This window comes from Galleria mellonella, unplaced genomic scaffold (assembly GCF_026898425.1).
Source record: "Galleria mellonella isolate WM207_F2 unplaced genomic scaffold, CSIRO_AGI_GalMel_v1 utg83, whole genome shotgun sequence".
NCBI lineage: Eukaryota > Metazoa > Arthropoda > Insecta > Lepidoptera > Pyralidae > Galleria > Galleria mellonella.
In genome coordinates this window covers 2,118,223-2,142,081 of record NW_026442162.1, presented here as the reverse complement: position 1 = coordinate 2,142,081, position 23,859 = coordinate 2,118,223, and the positions used below count along the sequence as shown (strand labels likewise).

At 33.2% G+C, this 23,859-nt stretch overlaps 1 protein-coding gene and 1 long non-coding RNA gene across 7 annotated transcripts in view; one reads left to right on the top strand and one right to left on the bottom strand.

The window, feature by feature from the left end:
* LOC128202251 (uncharacterized) overlaps positions 1-23,859 on the top strand; it is a 413,441-nt gene that overhangs the window by 52,704 nt on the left and 336,878 nt on the right. The gene's annotated exons all lie outside the window — the stretch shown is intronic.
* Positions 313-6,490, bottom strand: LOC113516884 (uncharacterized). Of its 2 annotated transcripts, none has more exons than XM_026901373.3 (3): positions 6,376-6,490; positions 5,936-6,162; positions 313-4,798 (listed from the first exon to the last, which is right to left on the bottom strand). In XM_026901373.3, exons 2-3 carry the CDS (start codon positions 6,158-6,160, stop codon positions 4,517-4,519), a joined length of 507 nt encoding a protein of 168 aa, XP_026757174.2. In that variant the 5' UTR covers positions 6,161-6,162; positions 6,376-6,490; the 3' UTR covers positions 313-4,516. The 2 variants fall into 2 exon arrangements, with proteins under 2 accessions (XP_026757174.2, XP_026757175.2); XM_026901374.3 differs by having other exon boundaries at positions 6,309-6,450.

Genomic DNA, 23,859 nt, shown 5'->3' with positions numbered 1-23,859 from the left:
TGTAACAGTCGACTTGCCTGTTTAGAACCAACACTTGTGAAACGTGTGCGCCAATAAAGATATTTATTGGCATTGTGCCTAAATTACATGTTTACGCCAAGAAACGTGACCAAATTTATCGTTAACGTCCATATCTTAAGAAATTATATCACACGCAAAACAAAAAAATAATAAGACTGCTCTATTTACGTACTGTAGTTGGGCGTTACCTATTTTTGACACAGTGCTATGTTGGTCGTATTGCAAGCGACTTGTTTACGGCCCGGCTAACTAAAGGACATTGGAATATCTAGCGGAATGAAACCACATATATACATATAAAAATATTTTATTAAAAACATTTTGGTAACATTTAATAAGAACACTTAGGTAAAAATAAATCGACCTCAAAATCATTTTACGAAGAACAGCCTGGACTGGAAGTTCACGGAGGAAGCCGGAACAGCAAAAAATTAAAATAAATAAAAACAATGATAACACTCTAGGCAGACATGTCTAATTGACAACCAGAATTAAGGCATCGCAAGAATAATTATTTATTTAAGTACGATAAAATACCTACGGCTATTATTATAATTACAACAAATAAAGTTCTAGTGTCTATAGTTCAGTTGTGTATACACGAGCCCGTTAGGGGGCGCGAGCGCAGCCGGCACGCGACCCTGTACACTCTCTTGGCAGGGAACTTACATCGAGTATTATTGCCACAAAACATTACTTCATTCACGAGACATTTTGCTTGCCACTACGCCGTAATTATACACTACCAAATACTAAAACATCCCAATTATACGAAGCTATGTTAAAATTTTACCTAACTAATAATAATATTAAACATCTTCGGCTAATTTTGATACTAGAATGATATAACATCATCTCATATTGTACTCTTAACATTACGCTGGATTAAATTATAAGTGAGGATTTAAATACATAATATTGCAAGCATTATTGAGATTGTGCACGTTACGTGATTTCATTATAGTCATTAACTTAGTCTTACAAGAGGCTTATACTGAAATTTATGAAGGTGTAGTAACGATCTAGGCCCAGAGGGTTGGGCCTAGTTCTCACAAATAGCTAGAAACATAGAGGAACAGTCATCATATAGATTAAATTACGAGCATTGGCACTTTCAATATTAAATCTTAATTACACTCTCGAAATAGCACTGCATATCAATAACCAACTTAAAAACTAAATTCAGATCAGTCATTTATGATATCACATCAAAATAAACGGGGAAATACATATGTGATTATCGATTGGATATACTATATAATATATATATATTATATTCTTTTCAAAAGAGGTATTAATTTTCTTAAGGGTTACTAAAAATATTGAGCTCTGCACCGCGCGCGGTGCACTATATCACCATAATACGAGAACAACATTGAACCAATAAGTTTTGGTACTTGGAGTTCATCTCCGAGTTAATTCTATTTCGCTAAACCTACATAATGCTTATCAGATATAATACACGCTGGACGAGCAGCCGCCTCTGCCGCAGTTGCCGGCACAGCGCCACGGGGTGGCATCAGCGGGTAAGAGGGCTTTGGCGGTCGCATCGTCTAGCCAAAAAACCCTTCATCCTTATACATTTTCATTATAAAAATACTGTCATTTGACTACAGTTCAATGAGAAAAAAATATTCAAATATAATATGAATGAACAATATATATAATATAACGTATTATTATTATTATGTATAATATCAAGTATATGATTTGACTAATTAAAATAAAATGCATAAAATTGAAATGATTAAAACATTATAAAATTATTTGAAGACACTTATCAATGGAAGGTACTAAATTGATATTTTTAGAAATTTTTTGTTAAATAAATAGCACAACAACCAAAATATTTGGCAATGCGGATTAAATAAAAATTAACAACTACTACCCTCTGCTGCTAAATTAACACAAAATTGGAATGCAAATATTGCATCGCACCTCGACCTCTTTAGTTGGACAAAGAGAAGGCGGTCGGCCACTAGACTCGGCCGCCGCTCGCAAGGGCCAACAGGGAATCGATACTAAACTTATAGGAGACATTCACAACAAGAGCTAAACTATATCTGTGCGTATCGCTCCAAATACTTTCCTTTGAACTACATTCGATTGCAGCTTTTTAAAATATTACAAACTAAAAATAATTGAATGCAACATTTGATTTTAAAACCAATAACAACCATTTGTGAGTATGTGACTGAGGATATAGCACATTAAGCATCAATGATACCTGTTAAATACTATATACCTATTCGCCACCAAGATTATGTTGGAGGCATCTTTTAGACGAATGTTATTGTTAGCTGCATTCTGAGATCCATGCTATATGTTCAGTAATTACACACTGAATCATAAATATACAAATATAAATTGATTATGTATATAAACGTTTTAACTAAATCGTAATGGGTTGTGTTCATAGCCCCTGTCAATTGATAACAGACAACGGAATAAGCGTGTTACGATGACTAAAGCAGTTGATATGAAAATGCAATACCTAAAACAATTTTGATCGCGATAACAACTGCTCTGATATAAAATTTGGCTACTACGATAAACAAATAAAACAATTCAATAATATACTTAAATCATTGCATGGATGTTGGTCCCTTCCAAAACATTTGCCAAACCTTTTAAGCGAACTCCGTATATTATAAAGAAAATTTTGAAAAACTACGTACTGTATTGTCTCATATCAACATTTTTTTTTTTTATAAAAATAACTTTGTGGGAAATATGTCAACATTATTGTGTAGAAATACTCCAGTTCCAATTTAAAGCTGATCACAACGTAGCAGAACTAAAGTTGCACAAAAGGACAGTATCAATTATTAATCGTTATAGTTAGTATGTTATACATTACTTACATTGTAATCGAAGAGACTCACACTATTAAATATCTTGACTAAATTAAGAGACCACGAATATTACATTTTATATATGCACATACATAGAGATATTGCCAGTCTGTCAATGACACTTACAATAATTTCACTAGAGAACCCAGCATCTGGGCATATCAATGACTCAAACGTTTTTAAACGGTCTGTAACAACTACTAATACCTTAGAATATCTAACCTCTGCATTAATTTGTGATGATATGCACTGATAACCCATTTTGACTATGTTCCGCATGGGCTCGTTATAATATTAAATGAGTTCAAGCTATCTCATCAATTCGATAGGTATTTGATTATAGGGTATTGTGTCAAGAATGTATAATCTAAATTATATGGTCAACACTATTATTATGTAATGCTCGGACGGTAAATCCAACAATAATTAAATCTTAAAATTAACCTATAGCTTGGCTTTAAATTCGTGCCTATCTCGTTATAATCGTAAACTTTAATAACATCCGAGAAGCAGCCTTTTGGTTAAAACAATGACGATCCAATTGATTGAATGACTGTGGAATATATCTAAAACATTATTTCTAAAGACTAAAGAATAATAATAATAATAATAAAACAATATTTAAATAATAACTATTACATGTAATGGTGGGAAGTGTATAACTCATTATGATAAATGTCCATAATTTAAATATTGCTTTAAGAGTAAATGGACATATTACAATCCACTGGTCGATCTCACTCTAATTATTGTATTTTATACTAATCAATATAAATTGTGCTGGTCCACAATTATTATTTATTATATTATTATTTATAGTTAATATAATATGCACATTAAACAATTAAGATTCTTTGGATATCAAATTATTAACATTTCTAAGAGGAACTAATTATAGCATAATATAAGTTAATTTTAAATATGTTTTTACTATAAGAGGTCTAAGTGTGAATTCAGAGTAATTTTGATTCGAATTATTATCAGTGTGAACTTTTTTAGAGAAGGACCCAGAAATGCTCATTTGGAATAAGTCTGCAAATCTTATGGCAATGCAAGTTCATAGCATTAATTAAGCCTAACAATATCACACAAACAAATAAGTTAAAATAAAAACGAAAGTAATGTATCGTCGCGCGTCCAATTCACAGAATTTGTCAAAAATTGCTTTGTTTAAATTAAGATCACAGTATTAAGTCACGTTTAAAATTTAACTCTACGAATGCGCGTGACGATAACCATATAAATATTCCACAGTCATCTAAAGGACTGGGCCACAAAAGGGAGACATATACACATCTACATAATAAATAGGAAATTGTCACAAAGCCAACAACATCAGCACTCAAGGAACTTTATAGGTATTGCTCAAATTATATCAAGTAATACATTTCATTAGTTATAATAAATAATTAAAATATAAAACAAGTAAAAATTAATATAATTAATAACAATGTCTTTGCCCTTCGTAAAGACAAGTCGTCAATAATGCATAAACAGTTAAAACTTGTTATTGGCTTATGTTTAACAATGGCATCATGGCCACCATTATGTGACAGAGAAGTTGATATGCACCCTGATGTGTCCCAGTCGTACCCACTCAACCTTAGTTTATTCAATGTTTACATTAATGCATTGTCACGTCAATCTGTGGCAGCTACCACCCATGTGAAGCCGCAGTCACGGCAAGTGTCTTTTACATACTGTGTGCGAGTCGCATATGGCCCAAGTCGATGATACTGTGAACGGTTGGCAAAGAACAGCGCTGGATTGTTTGGTGGCAGCACCGTAGCACGGTAGCTCCACCTCGAATCAGTGAGATTAGACATCAAATTGAGAAGATCACGGCCCCCATAATTAATTTTAACATCTTCAATGTTTTCCTTGGGGCGAGGCTGTGGCTGCACAACAGGGTCAAAGATTTTCTGAAAACAATATGTAATATTTTATTGATGTTTTGATGGCATCAAACAAAAACATATTTATATTTATTATTTATGACTAAATAAATCTTTTTAGACTCTTGCCTTTATTTATCTGCTTTTTTTAGTGAAAAATCTTGCATGTCTAAAATAGACATATACACGTAAAACATATGAATTGTTAGAATAAAAGATGTTCTTTTGTTAATATTTAGATTTATAAATTAAAAGAAAAAACTAACTCATTATTGCAAATGATTATTTTGTTTTTGTAATACAAAGTATATTAAGATTATTTACTAAATGTACTAAGAACTATCATGAAATAGTTTATAATAGTTCTTAGTACATTAAGGTTCACCATTGTAAATCTCTAAAAAATTTACAACAAAATCAAACTTTAATTTGCTTTGAGACAATTTTACATGAAGGAGTAACAAAAGGTTATGATTGATACAGATCAGCTTGGGATATTATTTATACTTTAAAAGAAATAATGAAGAACAAAGATCTAAGCATGCATCAAGTGAAAGAGAGAGCTGGAGGAGGCCTATGCCAGGAGACACACCGAATTGAGAAACATAATAAATAGAAAAGGAAAATGTCTTACTAGGGTTATAAAGAATGCAAAGTAAAAGGGCTTGTATATATATATAAACTAAACTCATTGCTGAGAGTTAATATGCAAAGCTTTTCCACTGTGACCATAAATTACAAACAAACATAAGAGATCTGATTTGTAATTGTAGGAAATATGTAACATTATAATAAGGGAAAAAATCATTACATATGAAAATAATAAAATAGATATTTATAAGATATAAAAATATGTGATATGTCAACAGACAAATATCACTTTGTACCTGTACAATACCTATAAATTTTTTGGCAAGTTCTATCAGTGGAAGACATTTTGATATCAAATGCATCTATGTATAATCTATAACAGCTCATAAATACATAGTACGCAGTGTTTAAAATAGCATAACCTGTGATACTGGAATCTTCCCATTATCATGTGCTGCTAATAAGCACACAATTGATAGCGTAATATGGATATTCGCCATTACGGAATATTATGAAAACAGAGGGGTCAAGGACAGGACAAATGCAAACAAATATTTCGAATTTATAACTCACCTTCTCTGTCGTCTGAGGACTAGACGGCAAGGAGTCACTGTTCACAGACTCTGATTTAAGCGATCCCAGAGAGCCGATACCGCTAGATTCACTGGAGATTGATGGACTCGGGCTTGACTGGGATTGAGAAAGGCCCGCTATGTCTATGATATGCCCGAATGAGCTGAATGAATTAAAATTCTCAGTCTCCAAGTCAACTATAGGTAATGCCACGCTCAAAGCCATGTCTGCAAACCAAAAATCACAAATATGTTAAAATTACACGTGCATAAACGACACCGTGTGAACACTATTAACCGTGTTGACAGTATTCAACGCGCCAAATTATTAAGATTTCATTATCATAGCACTTTCGAATTGAGTCGGCACTCACCTCTGACTAGAATAATAATATTTTTTTTCTAAATCACACTGTAAGCAACGAGTAAAATAATAATTACCGAAAAGTGTTATCCCAAAAAGCTCTAGCCTCGACGTAGTTACAAGAGATCGAACATTTATAAAGTGAAGTCAGCTGCAGATATGAATTTGCGTATGCGTGATGTTGTAGAGCGCCAACCGGAAGTTGTTTTATCGATAAAGCAGTCTACTACGCAGTAAACACAAATGATATTTATTTTTTTGTATTTGTATTTATAGTATTTATATTTAAAAAAAAAGATTTTGATATTATAAAAAGTATTATTTTCTTATTTCTTTGCTTTTATTCAATATTAGTACGATAGAGAGCATTATGATTCTTAAAATATAGGGACAGTGCCACCTAGTGAGCTATTTGTGCATTACAATTTGAGAAGTATGAGTGTTACCGATTGAAAGATACTAAAGATGGCGCTATACAGTAGCAGACTGCTTTGCTTAAAGTACCTCATGGTGTCAATAGGTGTCACTTATTTTTATATAACTTTTAACATAGTGACTAGATGGCGACCAATAAGACGACTTGATTAAAAAAATGTTTGAGATATTGGCCAGTTTTAATATGTATAAAAGATTTTGTTTTCGTTATTATTTATTTTCATTATAAGTTATATTTTCTAAATATTCACGACGATTTGTTGAGCTGCTGAGACAAACTCTTCTTTCTTTCTTTTTTAATTTTTTTTCTGATTCTTAACCTAAACTTTCACATTTAAGAATCGCTAAGTAAGGAAGTACACTTACAGCCTTATTTATAAAAAAACTAAAACTCATTTTAACTATTACACTGTTTTGTCAGTTTCTTTCAAATTTGGAATTTTGAGCAAAAGAATATAACAGAACAGTTCGATAGCAATAATATTAATAAAGAAATACATTAATTGATAAACCATCTCGATTTGTTATTAATTTAATTTAGAGTTTCTGTGATAATTTTAACAAAATTTGTTCGTCTTTTTTGCGTTCTATTGAAACACATCACACATGATTTTAATTTGTTTGAGAACAAAAATCGGTTGTATAGATATTGAATTATGCCACCTCTTATTTTTTTCTATACCACTGAGGTGGCAACACAAGCATCCGCCCATCTGATGGTAAGTAGTTACCGTGGGGGGAAAGGGATTGTTAGTAATGGAGACTGAGAATCCCATTACTAGCAATATACCCAACCAGGTCGACCTCCTCGCGGTTCCCCCTGGAAACTATCATGGTTAATTCCTGATGAATTCATCATGATGGGCTAACTGACTGTTTTCATTCTCATCTATCACCCTTCACTGGTGCTCCGCCAACGTATCCCGTTAGCGCAGGTGGAGTTACCATACTATTTTCACCCATCAAAAAAAAAATAGTTACCGTAGCCTATGAACGCCTGCAATACTAGGCGCACTACGCGCACGTTGCCGACCCTGCACAAAGCTCTTTACCCCTTTTTTGAAGAACCTCATTTCATAACCAGAGGTTTCAGGGGAGAAACCATCTTTGCAATCGCGCTTAACGCGACCATCTAGGCTGCAAGGTATAAGGGAGGGAAGGTATAACCTATGGTTACACCTTAATTTTTTGTAAGTAGATATTACCTACACTCAACGCACATTATAGTATCTTGTATTTTGTTACTACGTAGTTTACTTTTTACAAAAGTTAGTACAATTTACATTTTAATAGTTTTTAGAAATACTGCTTTAATTTTTTTCGTTTTTAATAAGAGTTTTGTTCAGACCATTCATATAAAATTATTGTAATATTTTTTCATGCAATTTAGTATGTCATATAAGCTCACGACGCTTTTATTGGAAAGTTAATCGTCACCTATCGTATAAACAGAACTATCACAGTGTATGACGCCAATAGAAGCCATTGTTGAGACAAAATAATAATTAATAGCTACCCAATCTACCAAATGATTAAATGCCGTAGGTAGAGTCAGAATTAAAATCCAGGTGAGTTAAATCGATCTTTGTTAAAGAATATTAATAAAAGGTCAATTAAAATACCCTATTAAATTAATCTTATAACTCTTTATTATGTCTAATAGAATTATTAATTGTTTCTAAAAATACGGTGATTTAAAATTACTTTAGCAGAAATTTTATTAAAATAAGAAAATCAAATCCCAATGATAATTATAGTGGCATTAATAAAATTTAAAGCCAGCTTCGAACTCTGATTTGAATTTCTTTCAATTACAGTATATGCAGGTATATCTGTATGACTGAATAGTAACTTCTCAATGAGTTTTCTCTTATAGAAACTATAGCATTAAAAAGGGGCAAACTTTTTTTCAAAATCGTCTAGTATGACATATTCGATGTTGCAGGCTGAGGTTGGAAAAGGGAATTGTTAGTAATTTAGACTGGCAGCTTTATTAATAGCAATATACTCTGTCAGGTCGACCTCCTTGCGGTTCCCCTGGAAACCAAAGTGTCGCCACAATGGGCCAACTAATTTAACATGCACAGGTTTTTTTTAATGGGTGAAGATGGAATAGTGACCTCCACTTGCGCTATCGGTATACACTAGTGGGGTACCAGTGAAGGGTGACAGGTGAAGATGAAGGCAGGTCAGTTGACCCTTAGGGACCAATTAAACAAGAATTAACCACTATGGTTTCCAGGGAGAACCGCGTGGAGGTCGATCTAATAGGGTGTATTGCTAGCAATGAGGCTGTTAAATCTCATTACTAACAATCCCTTCCCCCCACATTCACAGATACTCTATCAGCACATACCAATAGCGCATATGAGGTTATTATTCTATATTAAGGCCATTTGAACTAAGAATGGGTAATATACAACAATATCTGTATATCGTAGTTACAATATCTATACATATATTGGTCCAATAACAGATTTTTTTTGTGTTGGGTGAAAATGGTATGGTAGCCCCGCCTGCGCTAACGGGATACGCTGGCGGAGCACCAGTGAAGGGTGATAGATGAGAATGAAAACAGGCCAGTTAGCCCATCATGATGAATTCATCAGGAATTAACCATGATAGTTCCAGGGGGAACCGCGAGGGGGTCGACCTGGTTGGGTATATTGCTAGCAATGGGATTCTCAGTCTCAATTACTAACAATCCCTTTCCCCCCAACAGATATATTAACAGTCGGTTATCTAATGTTATACTTAGTATCGAAAAGAAAAATTCGTTCATCTATACTTACAATAAACCTGTAGATAGGTCAATTCTGTACATGAAATATATTTCCAAAATAACTATTAGGGGGCGATTAGTGATCGATACTGATGCCAAAAATGTAATCAGTAAAATTTTTATCTGTCTGTCTGTATGTTCGTTATAGAAACAAAAACTACTCGCAGGATTTTAACGAAACTTGGTACAATTATTCTTCATACTCCTGGGCAGGTTATAGTATACTTTTCATCACGCTACTATCAATAGGAGCAGAGCGGTGAAGGGAAATGTGTCCGTTACATCAAAACTACTGAACCGTGGGGAAGGACATAGGCTACTTATTTTACGAAAAACGACGGAATCGCGAACGAAGTCGGTGGCAACAGCTAGTAATGAATATAGATATACGACTGCTATGGGCATTATCGCAATGGGGTTTTTTTATGGGTGATAATGGAATGGTAACCTTACCTGCGCTATCGGTATACACCGGCGGGGCACCAGTGAAGGATGATAGGTAAGGATGAAACAGGCCAGTTAGCCCATCGTGACGATTTCGACAAGAATTGTTCACGATGGTTTCCAGGGGGAACCACGTGGGAGTTGACCTGATATTATATTGCTAGCAATGGGCTGTCGAACTCCATTGCTAATAACCCCTTTCCCCCCTATCGCAATGGGTAGTCATCAATGTTCAGAAGAACTCAATATATAGATATCGGATATTTTTTTTTGATGGGTGAAAATGGTATGGTAACCCCGCCTGCGCTAACGGGATACGCTGGCGGAGCACCAGTGAAACGTGATCGATGAGAATGAAAACAGGCCAGTTGAAACCCATCATGATGAATTCATTAGGAATTAACCATGATAGTTTCCAAGGAGAACCGCGAGGAGGTCGACCTGGTGGGGTATATTGCTAGCAATGGGATTCTCAGTCTCCATTACTAATAATCCCTTTTCCCCCTATATCTGATATTAGCCATCTCTTATTGAAAGACATTGCGTATAGTAGGTATCAGAATAAATAGTTAGGAATATTTTTATTTATTAAGAGCGTTTAAAACTTTAGTTTGACCAAGTGTTATAACGTTGCTATTAACAATTAAATAATTTTCAATGTTTCGGATCTATTAGTTAAAAAATGGCTCTGTTAGCGAACTGAAACGTTGACGTGAAATATGAAGTACTTACCTAAGCGCAAAGTTTTTATGCGGTTATATTTGTAACGTATACTATGATTAACGTGTTAGTTTTTTTTTATACCACTGAGGTGGGAAACAAGCATACGGCCCACCTGATGGTAAGCGGTTACCGTAGCCTTTGAACGCCTGCAATACCAGGCATTAGTTCGTAGCAGAGTACTTATTAAATAATCAATCACAAATATTGAAAAATTTTCAACTGTTTTTATAAATTGGCACCTAATTGCGATATCGCCAATTTAGTTATGAACATATTTAATATGTCTCTATAAACTATTTTTTTAGATCAAATATATCTTTCTAGTGACATTTCGTTTGATACCTACTAAACAATAAAAATTAAGGAAAACTTACTATTTCGATTATTCGATTTAGAAAAACGACGCTCTATTTTGTATGTATTTATATATCTATTTTTTATACAAAAATGAACTACAGAGAGTATTTATTCAAATTTACCATCGTATAGTCGATAGTAAATTTGATTGAATTATTGATTGAATGATTGATTGAATGACTTTGTGATTTTTATTATTAATAAATGTACTATTACCGTTGTATCTAAGTTAATAAATTTAAACGTGTTAATTACATATTCATTCCTAAAAATAATAAATAGATTTTTTATGTTTAAAACAAATTTCAAATAACTACTGCTAGGTACTAAATATAAAAAAAAAATATTACCTATTTGTGAATATCTAAGTGTTTTTTATAGTTGACAAATTTTTTACTTTTTTTTTTATACAACTTAGAATGGCAAACAAGCTAACAGCCCACCTGATGGAAAGTGGTAACCGTCACCTATAGACATGAGCAGTACCATGGACATAACAGAGTATACTGTTTCGCCCATGATACCCCTCATGCGTTGCCATTCCTGAGGATTCAGATGTTATTCCTCTGTACCCAGTAAATTCACGCCATATCCTACCCTTCAAACCGAAACACAGCTATGCAAACACAACTGCTTCACGGTTGAAACACGAATGGGACAGAGGTACCCAAGCAATCGACTTTTGTACAAAGTCTCCCTCTGGTAAATATAAATATAATGTATGTATTTAAAATCGATTAGATGAAATTAGTTTGTTGATTTTTGAGTATGACACAAGAAATTGTACTCGCTTGCATGATTTTAGAGCATCGTTCTGCTATAATATCCAAACGCTTCTCCCAAAGCAAAATAAAGCCATGTTGATACGTATACAACAAAATAATTACTTATTATATAGCATGCTCAACTGTCATGTAGTGGACATGGGAAATTCAGAATAAAATAAAAAATTGCCGTTTTTCGATTTCGACTTATATTAGATATAATAATTTAATTAATGATTATTTTAATCAAATGTAAAGTTAATAATATGGCTCAGGACTGTTCCTCATGGCAGTCTATGGGGGAGGCTTATACCCAGCAGTGGACGAATAATAGCTGAAATGATGATGACGAAAGTTAATAAGTGTAATTGTAGCTCTTCAAGTATATAATTGTATAATTATTTAGTTGAAAAGTTAAATATAATAATAATTGATAATTTTTATAAAGGGTGATCTAAATAACTGTAGAACAAATTAGGTATTCGTGTTTATTTGCAATTTACTTTAGGCTTATAGCAATAGCTCTACTTAATTTAAACAAAATTATCCATGTTATTACAAGTTATTAGATAGTTAAATAATTTATTTTGTGTCCAAGTATATATTATAAATATGCAAATCTATAACGATATAGATATTACTCAGAATCGAGCAAATTTAAAATTATACAGTTTTCTAAAGTAAGTCGACCAGCAATTGAATCTGTGAACTTAGGTATTTTTGAATAAGGTTTCATATTCAATTTCCGGTTATAATAATGTAATAATGCTTTAACACTACTTTGAATAGTTCTAACTTAGGTAATTTTTTTTTTTAATATAGGTAACACGTTTTTCCAAAGTTCCAAAGAGAAAAAAAAAACACTGCTCCGTATCGAAACCTAATGTCCTAGGTTCTAAGTGTACTTAACGGTTAAAAGTTTACCTAGGTATTTAATGTTCTAGTTAGATCCTACACTTAGGTAATGTTGAATGTAATATCAACGTGTGGTTTTAAAAGTTAAGTTAATATATCATTGTAAGATAGGTACTAAACTCATATAGGCATTTATTACATAATTTATCACGAAATCCATTTGAGTGAACATAATCGTTTCTCGGAAGCGAGAGCGACGCTGCGTTTTTGTCTAAGACCGCTTTTCGCTCTCAAAATGGCAGTAAGGTAATTGCTCCAAATTGGGAGCTTATGATTTGTAAATATGCCTATATCGTTTAGAGCGTCCGTTCAATAAAATAATAATAGTAAACATCCGTGCAAATGGCCGGCGGGGGCGGGGGGCGCCGGCGGCCGGCGGGGCGCAGGGGGCGCCCGGGGGCCGGTGGGGCGGTGGGGCGAGCTTATCGATTCGCGCCCGCGCGACACTGTATCTCCATCCTCTCATCGATGCCCGTTTGCTGGCCTCACAAAGAAAGAGATAGGTTTCGCCGACTTTGATCCTTTTGTTTTTGGGCAGAGTCCGGCGTCGGGCGGGGGCTGAAAAATGTGAAGGGGCGCTGATTGGCCGGCGAGGGCCCGCCTCGCGCCCGCGCGCGCTGCCTCCGGAGCCTTAGTTCAAGGGCGGTTGCCGCGTGTGTTGTCCGCTAAATTGTTTGGGTTGATCTATTTATAAAGTTATACCACTAATCTGACATTACTCGATGCCAATAAGCCTTCATTGTAGTATCGTATTATCTGTCTAATGAGGCATGATTGTTTTTGTAAAGATGAAGGGTATATTCGTATTAGTTACGTACTATAGGTATAGATTATAACTGTATTAAAGTAGCTGATACAAATAAATAAAGAAAATTAGCATATATTGTGTTTTTTTTTCAGGTTTAGCTTTTATATTAATTTAAAATGAAATATTTAAACTCACATGTTAACTAATTGATGCTCCTGTTCACTTCGGGTTTACTAGAAAAGAATTTTTGAGTTAAGCTCGCCTTGTGTATTTGCTTATCTCTTTCATATTTTTTATGTATTGTTAGTGTCTACAATAAAGTATAAATAATAAATAAATAATATGCTGAAAAAATCGAGAATATTTACAAATAGTATAATACTATGTACGTCCGTAAACATAAATATTATAGTCTTCCTATGTAGAATAGAACCAAGCACTTACTTGGTTTTGTTCTATTTAGTTCAAGTAATTATTACGAAGGAGTGACGACCTGAAATGCATTGCAGGGAGTCAGTGTATGCAGCTAGTTTAGGACCGTTCTTTATGGTAGTCTATGGGGGTGGCTTATGTCCAACAGTGGATGGATAATGTCTGAAATGATGATGACGATGATTATTATTAATTACTTATTACTATATTATATATGTTTATTATATATTCAAGTACCAATTACCAACCAATACTTTCGTCGTGTTGTTTCTAGAACGAATATCATCTCTAACAAGCAAGATTGTGAATCATTAACGTATCCGTTACGTTCCAGTGTCGACAAAAGGACAAAAAACACTAAGTACACATTATTAGTCTAAATAGTAACACGATTTGTCTATTAATGTACAGTTAGAAGTGCGCGTTAAACTTGAGGTCATCGGTTCATGCTTTATTTAGGCTGGCGCTTTGTGAAAAGCGGAGCGGAAACATTTTATTTTAATAAAACACATTTATAACGTAAAGTGTACCTATTAGGTATTTATATAAATCGATTTCTGATATATAACTTCTTAATTTTTATACACATGATATAGTTATGGGGAAAGTCTTAAGCAATTTGCGATATTTAGTCGGTAATTGTACCTATATAACCTCAAATTGGTCCGCATTCCATTTCTTTTTATATTAATTGGTCAATGTATTACAATACTAGTTATAGAAATCTGTAGTTTGTTGGCGATCGTCATTTTGGTAGGTTGTAAATATGTCTGTTTTTGTGGTTGTAAATTGTCCATTTAGGCACTTGGCAGTTTTTTTATTATTTGCGAATTAGTATGAAGATTATATTTAAAAGTTAGCTTTAATGTAGCTTCAGGATCTTCTAAGCATACAGAGGTAATAATGTACTAAATGCAGCGGTAGGTATAATTATAAAAATAAATATTAAAAAAAGATGATTTTAATAAAGCTTGCAAAAGCTTATTATCTACATAATTTCTATGTAATTTTATTGTTCGTCGGTAATGATGTGTTTTAATAGTAGATATTATGTTATCAATAAAATTAATTAATTGCATTATAATAATAAGTAAGTCGTAAGTCTAAGATTAAAAACCTAAAAAAAAAAAACGTTTTGAGAATGGAATAAAAAAAAAACATAATAATAATGCAGCTTACCTGTATTTAGTTTCTATCCGCTACGCTCGAGTAATAAATACTCTACCTGATTTTTAGAGGTATTCAAGTTTTGTAGATCGGTCACATGGTTGATAGGTACATGTAAGCTTGACTTGAAGTAAGAAGAATTGGTAAATAATTAATATATTTTGTTATACTTGCTTAATTTTTTTTTTGTTTACTATAAATATAAGCATAGTTGCCTGCTGATAAGAAAACTTACTGTCGGCATTCTGTCTATGAATTACGTAAACAAAATAAGTGACTGTAGTAGGGATATGTAAGTGTAAAAGAATATTAATATTATTATATTTAATTTTATTGATTTTTTTTATACAACTTAGAATGGCAAACAAGCTGACGGCCCATCTGATGGAAAGTGGTAACCGTCGCCTATAGACATGAGCAGTACCATGGACATGACAGAGTATACTGTTTCGCCCATGTTACCCCCCATGCGTTGCCATTCCTGATGACTCAGATGTTATTCCTATGTACCCAGTAAATTCACGCCATATCCCATCCTTGAAACCATAATACAGCCATGCAAACACAGCTGCTTTACGGTTGAAACATGAATGGGACAGAAGTACCCAAGCAATCGACTTTTGTACATTGATGGTACTTCTGGATATTGATGGTAGGAAAAAGGTTATCACTCATTTCGATATCGCCCATATCGTTAGATATCTATTTTGCAATGTGTTAAAAATCTGTTATCCAATATTTTTTTTTGGATAACAGTCTTTTAACATATTCGTTATTAAAGTAATATATAGATTTTGTAACTAAAATATATAGATATTGCTATGGTATATATTACCCACCCCTATCAAGTTGTGTAGATATGAACAATTTCGCACTATATGACTATTTGATAAAGCGATACGTAAATAAATGTCATGAATATACGTACAATTGAGATCACAAGATGAAATTTTGTTTATATATATATATATATATATATATATATATATATATATATATATAATTACTAGTTATTTTAGACTTTATTGTAATATTAATAATAGACAGTTTAGGTTGTGGCTCTATTTGCCATGTGGATAGGTCAACGCTGACTGATTCGGTATAAATATAATTAAGATCTGATATTTCGTGAGTGTCACAATAGTCTATTGTTTCTAGTTTCGATGTATATATGTTATACATAAAATTATGGATAATTACAAGACAGTTACAGTCTGTAACATTTTACACACATTATAGGGGATCGGGAGATATGAATAAATATCTTGAGTCTTAAGTCGCAAATATTTGTTTGTTGTGCCATGAATGTATTGCACTCTGAATTTATAGTACTACTAGTAGTAGGTATTTATTTGACACAGGGGCACATCTATAAATTCTGTTTTTTATAAGAAGTAAACAATGCATAATTTTTTCAAACTTAAAAAAATTTACTAAATAAGTCATACTTGGTATAGTCGAAAGTGTAAGGCACTATCCACACTGTGGTTCCCACTTACCTGTAGATACAGGTACGGGCTGCCACTAACATTGTGTCGTCAGCAGACCATTAGCGTCACGTCATGTATACCTTTGGAGGCTAAACGACGAAATATTTAAATAGGTATTCGCGGCTATCTCCAGATAAAACGCTCCAATTCACATGCGTGAGCCGCGTGATGGATGAGTCCGGCGATCAGAACCGCCCCTCCCTCCGAAATTTGCCTTCCCCTCCCCCCGCCGGTCCGACGGCCTAAGTCCACTAGGTGATCCATTACGCTGGCATTTTTACGTAATCCCCATTTATAAATATGAAATTGAAGGAAGAGCTAGTGATGCTTAATCGACTGGAGGTCGGGGTCACAGCGCGTCGGCCCTCTGCTGCGAATAATTTATAGCGGTACGGATGTGGTAGAAAATGGTAGAAAAATGTGTTGTGATTTTTTTGCTCAATCACATTGTATTTTTGATATGGTGATATAGGCATTAAGGGTAAACATTTTTTCGACATGCGTGATAAAGAGTAAGAAATATAATATATAAGTTAATATAACACTGAGTAAATATCAGTAAATAATGGGTAGCCAGCAGCATCACAACTATGGTTTTATAATGCAATGGTGCGTAGTGTTTTACTAGGTCTCGTCATATGTGATGTTATCATGGAAACGAATAAGCTATTTTTATTTTCATGTCATTATATAATATTTATTTATATTCACTTTGACCAAAAGAAAATATAGTACAAAAAGCGAACTTAATGCTAGTAGAATTCTCTACAGAACTTTTTCATTTCAGGGAAACAATCAGGTACTGTGAGATTTTCACTTCTTTTAAAGTTTTTAAAAATTATTTAATAAATAAAATCTTACAGAATCTCAAAAATAATTAGTTCATTACAGTAATCACGGTTAAAGATTAATTTAAAACCTATTTAACTCTAATTAATTTAGTTACGTCTATAACGTTCATTGTCAGGGAACAAAATTTCATTATTTATCCTCGTGTCTAATCTAAAACCGCTGTGACAATTCTAATTTTAAACATATATATTTATGGACGATTGAAATAGAATTTCGCGTTGTAAACACAAAATCGATGTCCACACAAGCGAAGGGTGAAGGCCCTCAAGGGACGCGCCATATTATAACCGAGCATAATATCTGCGTCGTCACTCAAGCGCAATAAATACCCAAATAAAGCGCAAATAATACCCAAATCGCTCATCAGAGCCAGCGGTGCCTGGCTCCCCCAACTATAATTATCTATAATCAGAATACACCTCCCCGACTATAATCAATCGGCAACGCAATAATTACGATTACTGTTATTTGCATACGTAGTGACGTGATTGACGGATTGGACACACTCATTTCATCTGTACGAATTTGTTTGGAACGAGACTAATGTTCGAGGTCAATCGAATTCTGTTCGACAATTCTTTTGTTTAAAATAATAGAATGATCTAGTACCACTTAAGAACCATTCAACATGTTCGTCAATAACTACCACAGTTTTCTACTCTTTTGGTAGATTTTAGACTGGGTCTAGACAGATAGACCGAGGTAGAAAAGATTGTTTGGTAATTTCCTTTTTGTATTTATTGAGTTGTACTCTACTTGTCAGGTGATTATTAAATATCTTACATTTTTTTTTAACTTTTCCTTTATCGCAAAACAATATCAACATATTGTGTAAATAAATAAATAAATAAATTTCAGTGTGTTGTAGAATCTTGTTTTCTTTTGACCGATAGATAGTAAATATAATAAAAATTAATAGGTAAGGTAATAAAAGTAAAAACGAGTATTAATAATATAAAAAAGAGTTGAAAATACAACAATCAGCAAAAATCACGAGTCTTGATTGTAGCGCCATCTAATATTTTATGTCCAATTTTGTTTAGTGACCAATCCATTTAAGTAGGTATATAACTTCGTATGTAAACTAATATATGTATATTGTTCTAATGAAAAAGCATTTTGAAGATTGTTTCATACGTACTATTTTAATATAGAAGTATATTTTAAAATATTTTAAATTTAACGTGTTTTTAAAATGTAATCGGTTCGGTATTAATATTACTTGTTATTTTTTTCTCTGTTTTTTTTTGTATATATTCTAGTGTGTTAATATCATATATAGGTAGACTTTTTAATGTATGACGATGGAATTTTCATCCATTTATTACTATTTCAGCCGTTTATTGTCCACTGCTGGACATAAGTCTTCCCCGTAAGGGAGTTTTACCCGTAGTTGCCACGCTTGGCAGGCGGGTTGGCAACCGCCGTTAGGTTTTTAGAGATGTTTTAAGAGGGACGCTGCTATCTATCCCTTGAACTCCTTAGTCGCCTCTTACGACACTCATGGCTAGTATAGTACTATATTATCTGTGCCCATGGGAAAGGAAGGGGTGGCCCATTCTATGTCGGGGCACACACGGCGATTATCACTTCATTATTACCCAATAAAAAAACGTACGTTAATTCCATATGATAGATACGAGAAGGGAACGTTTTGTGTTTAGTTACCTAACAGTATCGATGAAACAGGTTCGTGTTTATTTTTTTTTAATTTTATGTATGTGGTTATTCCGTTTTTTGTAGTATACATGTATGTATGCTTCTATTTGATCTTAGTAAATTAATTGATTATTTTTCTTTATCGCTACTCATTAGTGTGGCAATTGGGTTACCTAACACAACCATTAGGGGAAAGGGATTGTTAGTAATGGAGACTAAGAATCCCATTGCTAGCAATATACGTAACCAGATCGACCTCCTCGCGGTTCTCCCTGGAAACTATCATGGTTAATTTCTGATGAATTCATCATGATGGGCTAACTGGCCTGTTTTCATTCTCATTTATCACCCTTCACTGGTGCTCCGCCAGCGTATCTCGTTAGCGCAGGCGGGGTTACCATACTATTTTCACCTATTAAAAAAAAAACACAACCATTAGGAGGAAAGGGATTGTTAGTAATGGGGAGGTTAATCCCCAGTACTAACAATATAGCCTCTCAGGTCGATCTCTACGCGGTTCCTCCTGGAAAACATTGTGACTAATTTATCGTTAAATTTGCCACGATGAGCTAACTGACTTACTTTCATCTTCACCTGTCATCTCTCACTGGTACTCCGCCAGTGTATAACGATAGCGCGGGCGGGGTGACCATTCCATTGTCATCCATTAAAAAAAAAACAATTATTAGGGTCATTTTATTGACCATTTTAAAGTGCAATTTTCCCTTTGAGATACATAATATACTGTTTACCTACATATATACAGAGATATAACTATATATCAAACTTTAGTACTTTTAGTTGCTGAGAAATAAATCTGTGACAAACAGATAGACAAAGCTCCACCATAGAGGTTTCTTTGTACCGTTCGAGTATGGAAGTCTATAAACACTGAAATTAAAATTTTAATACTTGTTCTTTTTTTAAATAATACATTTAAAGTTGTTAGTTTTTTTTTTATTTGTTAATACGAAATTCTGGCTAGTCAGTGTACTAACAAACAGCAATTATCAAGATTACGTCAATACAGTTTACACATGAACAATATAAAATTGTATAACTTCACCCCAGCAAACACGTCTCTCGAAGTTCACAAAGTTTTAATTGAATTTCGGACGTGTGGTTTAGTTTCAATTTGTGTTTGTTCTTTGAGTATGTTTTAAATTCTGAATGAACTTTCTATGGGTGAATGCGGAGTGTAGATTTATGTTTTGAGTTATTTCGATTAAATGACGTAAATTAAATCCACTTATATTAATCTCAGGATGTATTAAGGATATAGGTATTTATTTAAAATATTATTTTTTGTTTTTAAGATTAAGATTATAACAGATTTAAGAATGTTTGTAAATTATATTAATTTTATGGCAACTTTAACTAGGTAACATGTTGATCTGTCCAAACCAAAACATTGTTCATTCAAAAATCGCTTCAATAGACAGAAATCGTAATATTTATACATTTCGCATATTCATAAATGCCTATCTTAGGCATTAGTAGTTAGAAAAATAATATCAAGTAATGTCATTACATATCGTAGTAACTGTTCTTAAAAGCGTTCTTATTATAAATATAGAAATAAATAAATATTTAATTTCACAAAAAATGCACCGCACATGGCGATTAGTTTAGTTTAGACCATTCGAACGACTATTTTCAAGTAGTCAGTTTATAGTAATACCTGGGGGCTATGCATTCATTAGCCGCAGAGGGCGGCGGTTGCTTAGTGCACCGATGTGGCGATAAGCGCTTGTTTGGGGTTACCACTTCTTTCACGAATTTTAATGCCAATTACAGCACACAATGTTGCGCAGTTGCGTACAGATGAAAGGATTCAGGGCTTTATTAGTGTCGGATATTGTTATAGCGTCATTCGCGCGGAAATTTGGTGGTCATAAGTAGCGTTAGATAACAAGGTAATTGCCACAGGGTATGCGGTATTATGTTTACTAGTTAATTAATAGTTGGAATGCAAAATCACGAGGTTATGTAGCTTTTAATTGAGATTGGGTTTATTGGATTTTTTTTAAACTTAAAAAAATTATAACATTTAAGTTAGGATCAAAGTATTTTATGTTTAATATGGTACTACATTTTATTTATATTAAAGTTATAAACAATATTAAGGAAATTCTGTTTCGTTTTAAATAAAATTTAATTTTTATTTTGATTATAATACAAAATTTCATGCATATTTATCATAGCTATATTAGACTCATGATTAAAAAGATCTACTTTGAAAGAGCATTCTTATACAAATGCTTCGTCAAAAACAATAAAATATAGATAGATAGATAGATAATTTATTTGCATCACTTACAGCACACAAACAGCAAAAGATACAAAAGCAAAGTGAAAAAAGATAAAAAACGATACATGTACAAAAGATTAAAAAAAAAAACCAAAAACAAAATCAGAATGCATAATAAATTTTTTTTTTCTTCATGCGTGTGCCACAGTAATACAAAATATATTAATCCTAGTGCAAGTAAATTTCTATTTAAGACTGTACGTGCTCTTATACTATTCGTTATTGTGCGATAGAGATACCAACATTAAGTATAAATACATCGCGGATTTTTTTAATGGGTAACCCCACCTGTGCTAACGGTATACGCTGGCGGGACACCAGTGATAGATAAGGATGAAAGCAGGTCAGTCGGCTCATCGTGAAGAATTCGACAAGAATTAATCACTATGGTTTCCAGGGGGAGCCGCGTGGAGGTCGAGCTGATAGGATATATTACTAGCAATGGGGCTATTAGGACCCATTACTAACAATCCCTTTCCTCCCGCACCGTCTAATTACGTTTATGAATGTGATGGATAATTTTTGCGTACGAACAGCATTGTTCATATTTTACAAGCGACTGTTACTATTAGATATGGCTAATATATAGCAATATCTAGATATTGTACTTACCATATTTAGATATTGATCTAACAAAAGATATATTAAATATCAATTGTCCAATATATAATAATGAAATGAAGCACCCGATTAAAACAAATGAAGATCTGACTGGTATAGGCGGTATCGAAATGGGTGATAGGTATATACGTTTTTTCGTCATTAACTTTCAAAAGAACTCAATATATAGATATCACGTGATACCGATATTACCCGTGCTTAGTTACTATCCGGTGGGCCCTCAACTTGTTTGCCGTTCTCAACGGTTGAAAAACATAGTGAAACTCTGTCTATCACACACACAAAAAGTCACTGACAATAAAGAGCATTCAAGACTTTCACACGTGCAAATAACCTCCCAAATGCAACAGTCTTTCTATTCACCACGGCCTAATGTACCACATACATCAAAACATTAATCTGACGCACATGATGGATTGTTCGACATAACCTACAAAAATTTTCTTGTTTTTTTTTTTTATTGCGGGGGCTGGCACAAGTGCGTATTCTCACGACTCTCTTATAAAACAGTTTGTGCGAGATTAATTACATTATTCCGTGTTAGATAAGTATTAATGGTGACTATAAGGGGTATTCGCACCCCACTCTTTAATTATAGAGTCTCGTTTATCACAAGATGTAATGGCTGAATGAATTATTATATTAATTATTGTTATCTATTTGGTGTTGGCAATAGTTGTTGTGCACCTATTTACTGATGCTGCATATAGTTTCATGTATATCTTTTTGTTAGATTACTATGTTTTTTTTTTATTTAACAAAAAAAGGGATTTAAAATATCTTTTCCGATTGAATAGATTAAAAAATTAATGATAATCCTGAGCTCTTTTCTGCTATTGTAAGGTATTGACTGCAAAAATTCTTATGAAATGCTAATAATTGTTGGTGAGTCGCATCTTTTTTTATACATCTTAGAATGGCAAACAAGCTGACGGCCTACCTGATGGAAAGTGGTAACCGTCGTCTATAGAAATGAGCATGAGTACCATGGACATAATAGAGTATACTGTTTCGTCCATGATACCCCCATGCGTTGCCATTCGTGAGGACTCAGGTGTTATTCCTCTGTACCCTGTAAATTTACGCCATATCCCACCCTTCAAACCGAAACACAGACATGCAAAAAAAAATGGGTGCAAAATTTTGTTGAAAGCCATATTTGCAGTGTTTTATTTATTTATTTAACAATCAAAATTAAACAGTTACTATTCCAAAAATCGTTAAACTTCTTATCAGATTATTGGTGAATATTAACATTTCTTCTTTTTTAGTTTTTAATCTCTGTGTAGTTTACATTTTTTATTTATCAATATGTACGATTATGTAGTATAAAACTATTTTTATTTATTTGAAAGGATGATAAACATATATACATATATATGTGTTAATAAAATTACTAGACTAGTCAAGTATTTTCAGAATAAACAGTATTAATGTGAAGGGTAGGGCAACGGCTATAATTAAATATGATTACAGTTAAACCAGTTTTATTTACAAGACGTATGTGCCAATACAATGAAAAACAAAAAAGTTATAAAAAGACACATTCGAAATAGAAAAATATAAAATTTAAAAAGGTAAATTTATATAAAGGGCGTTCCGTCGCCAACAAACAGTAAGCCGCTGCACTATTGTATCTGGATGGTAAGAAATAAGTGCTAAAGTTTGTTAAATGCGCTCTATTTACAGTATCGTAGGTATTTGTGTTATGTGTATAGAGTTTTCTTTAAATAATGTATGTATGTGTTACAAAAACTATTTCCCAATGGAATCGGCTACAGTACTTGTCAATTGTCAGTCATTTGTTGTTTGTTCGATGTTTGGAATATTTAACACCTGTATGTATCTAGAGTATTTTTTA

Coding starts and splice junctions, on each gene's coding strand:
- LOC113516884 (XM_026901373.3), bottom strand. CDS start 6,160: ATGGCTTTGAGCGTGGCATTACCTATAGTTGACTTGGAGACTGAGAAT. Junction 4,799..5,935: donor GTCCTCAGACGACAGAGAAG/GTGAGTTATAAA, acceptor TATTGTTTTCAG/AAAATCTTTGACCCTGTTGT.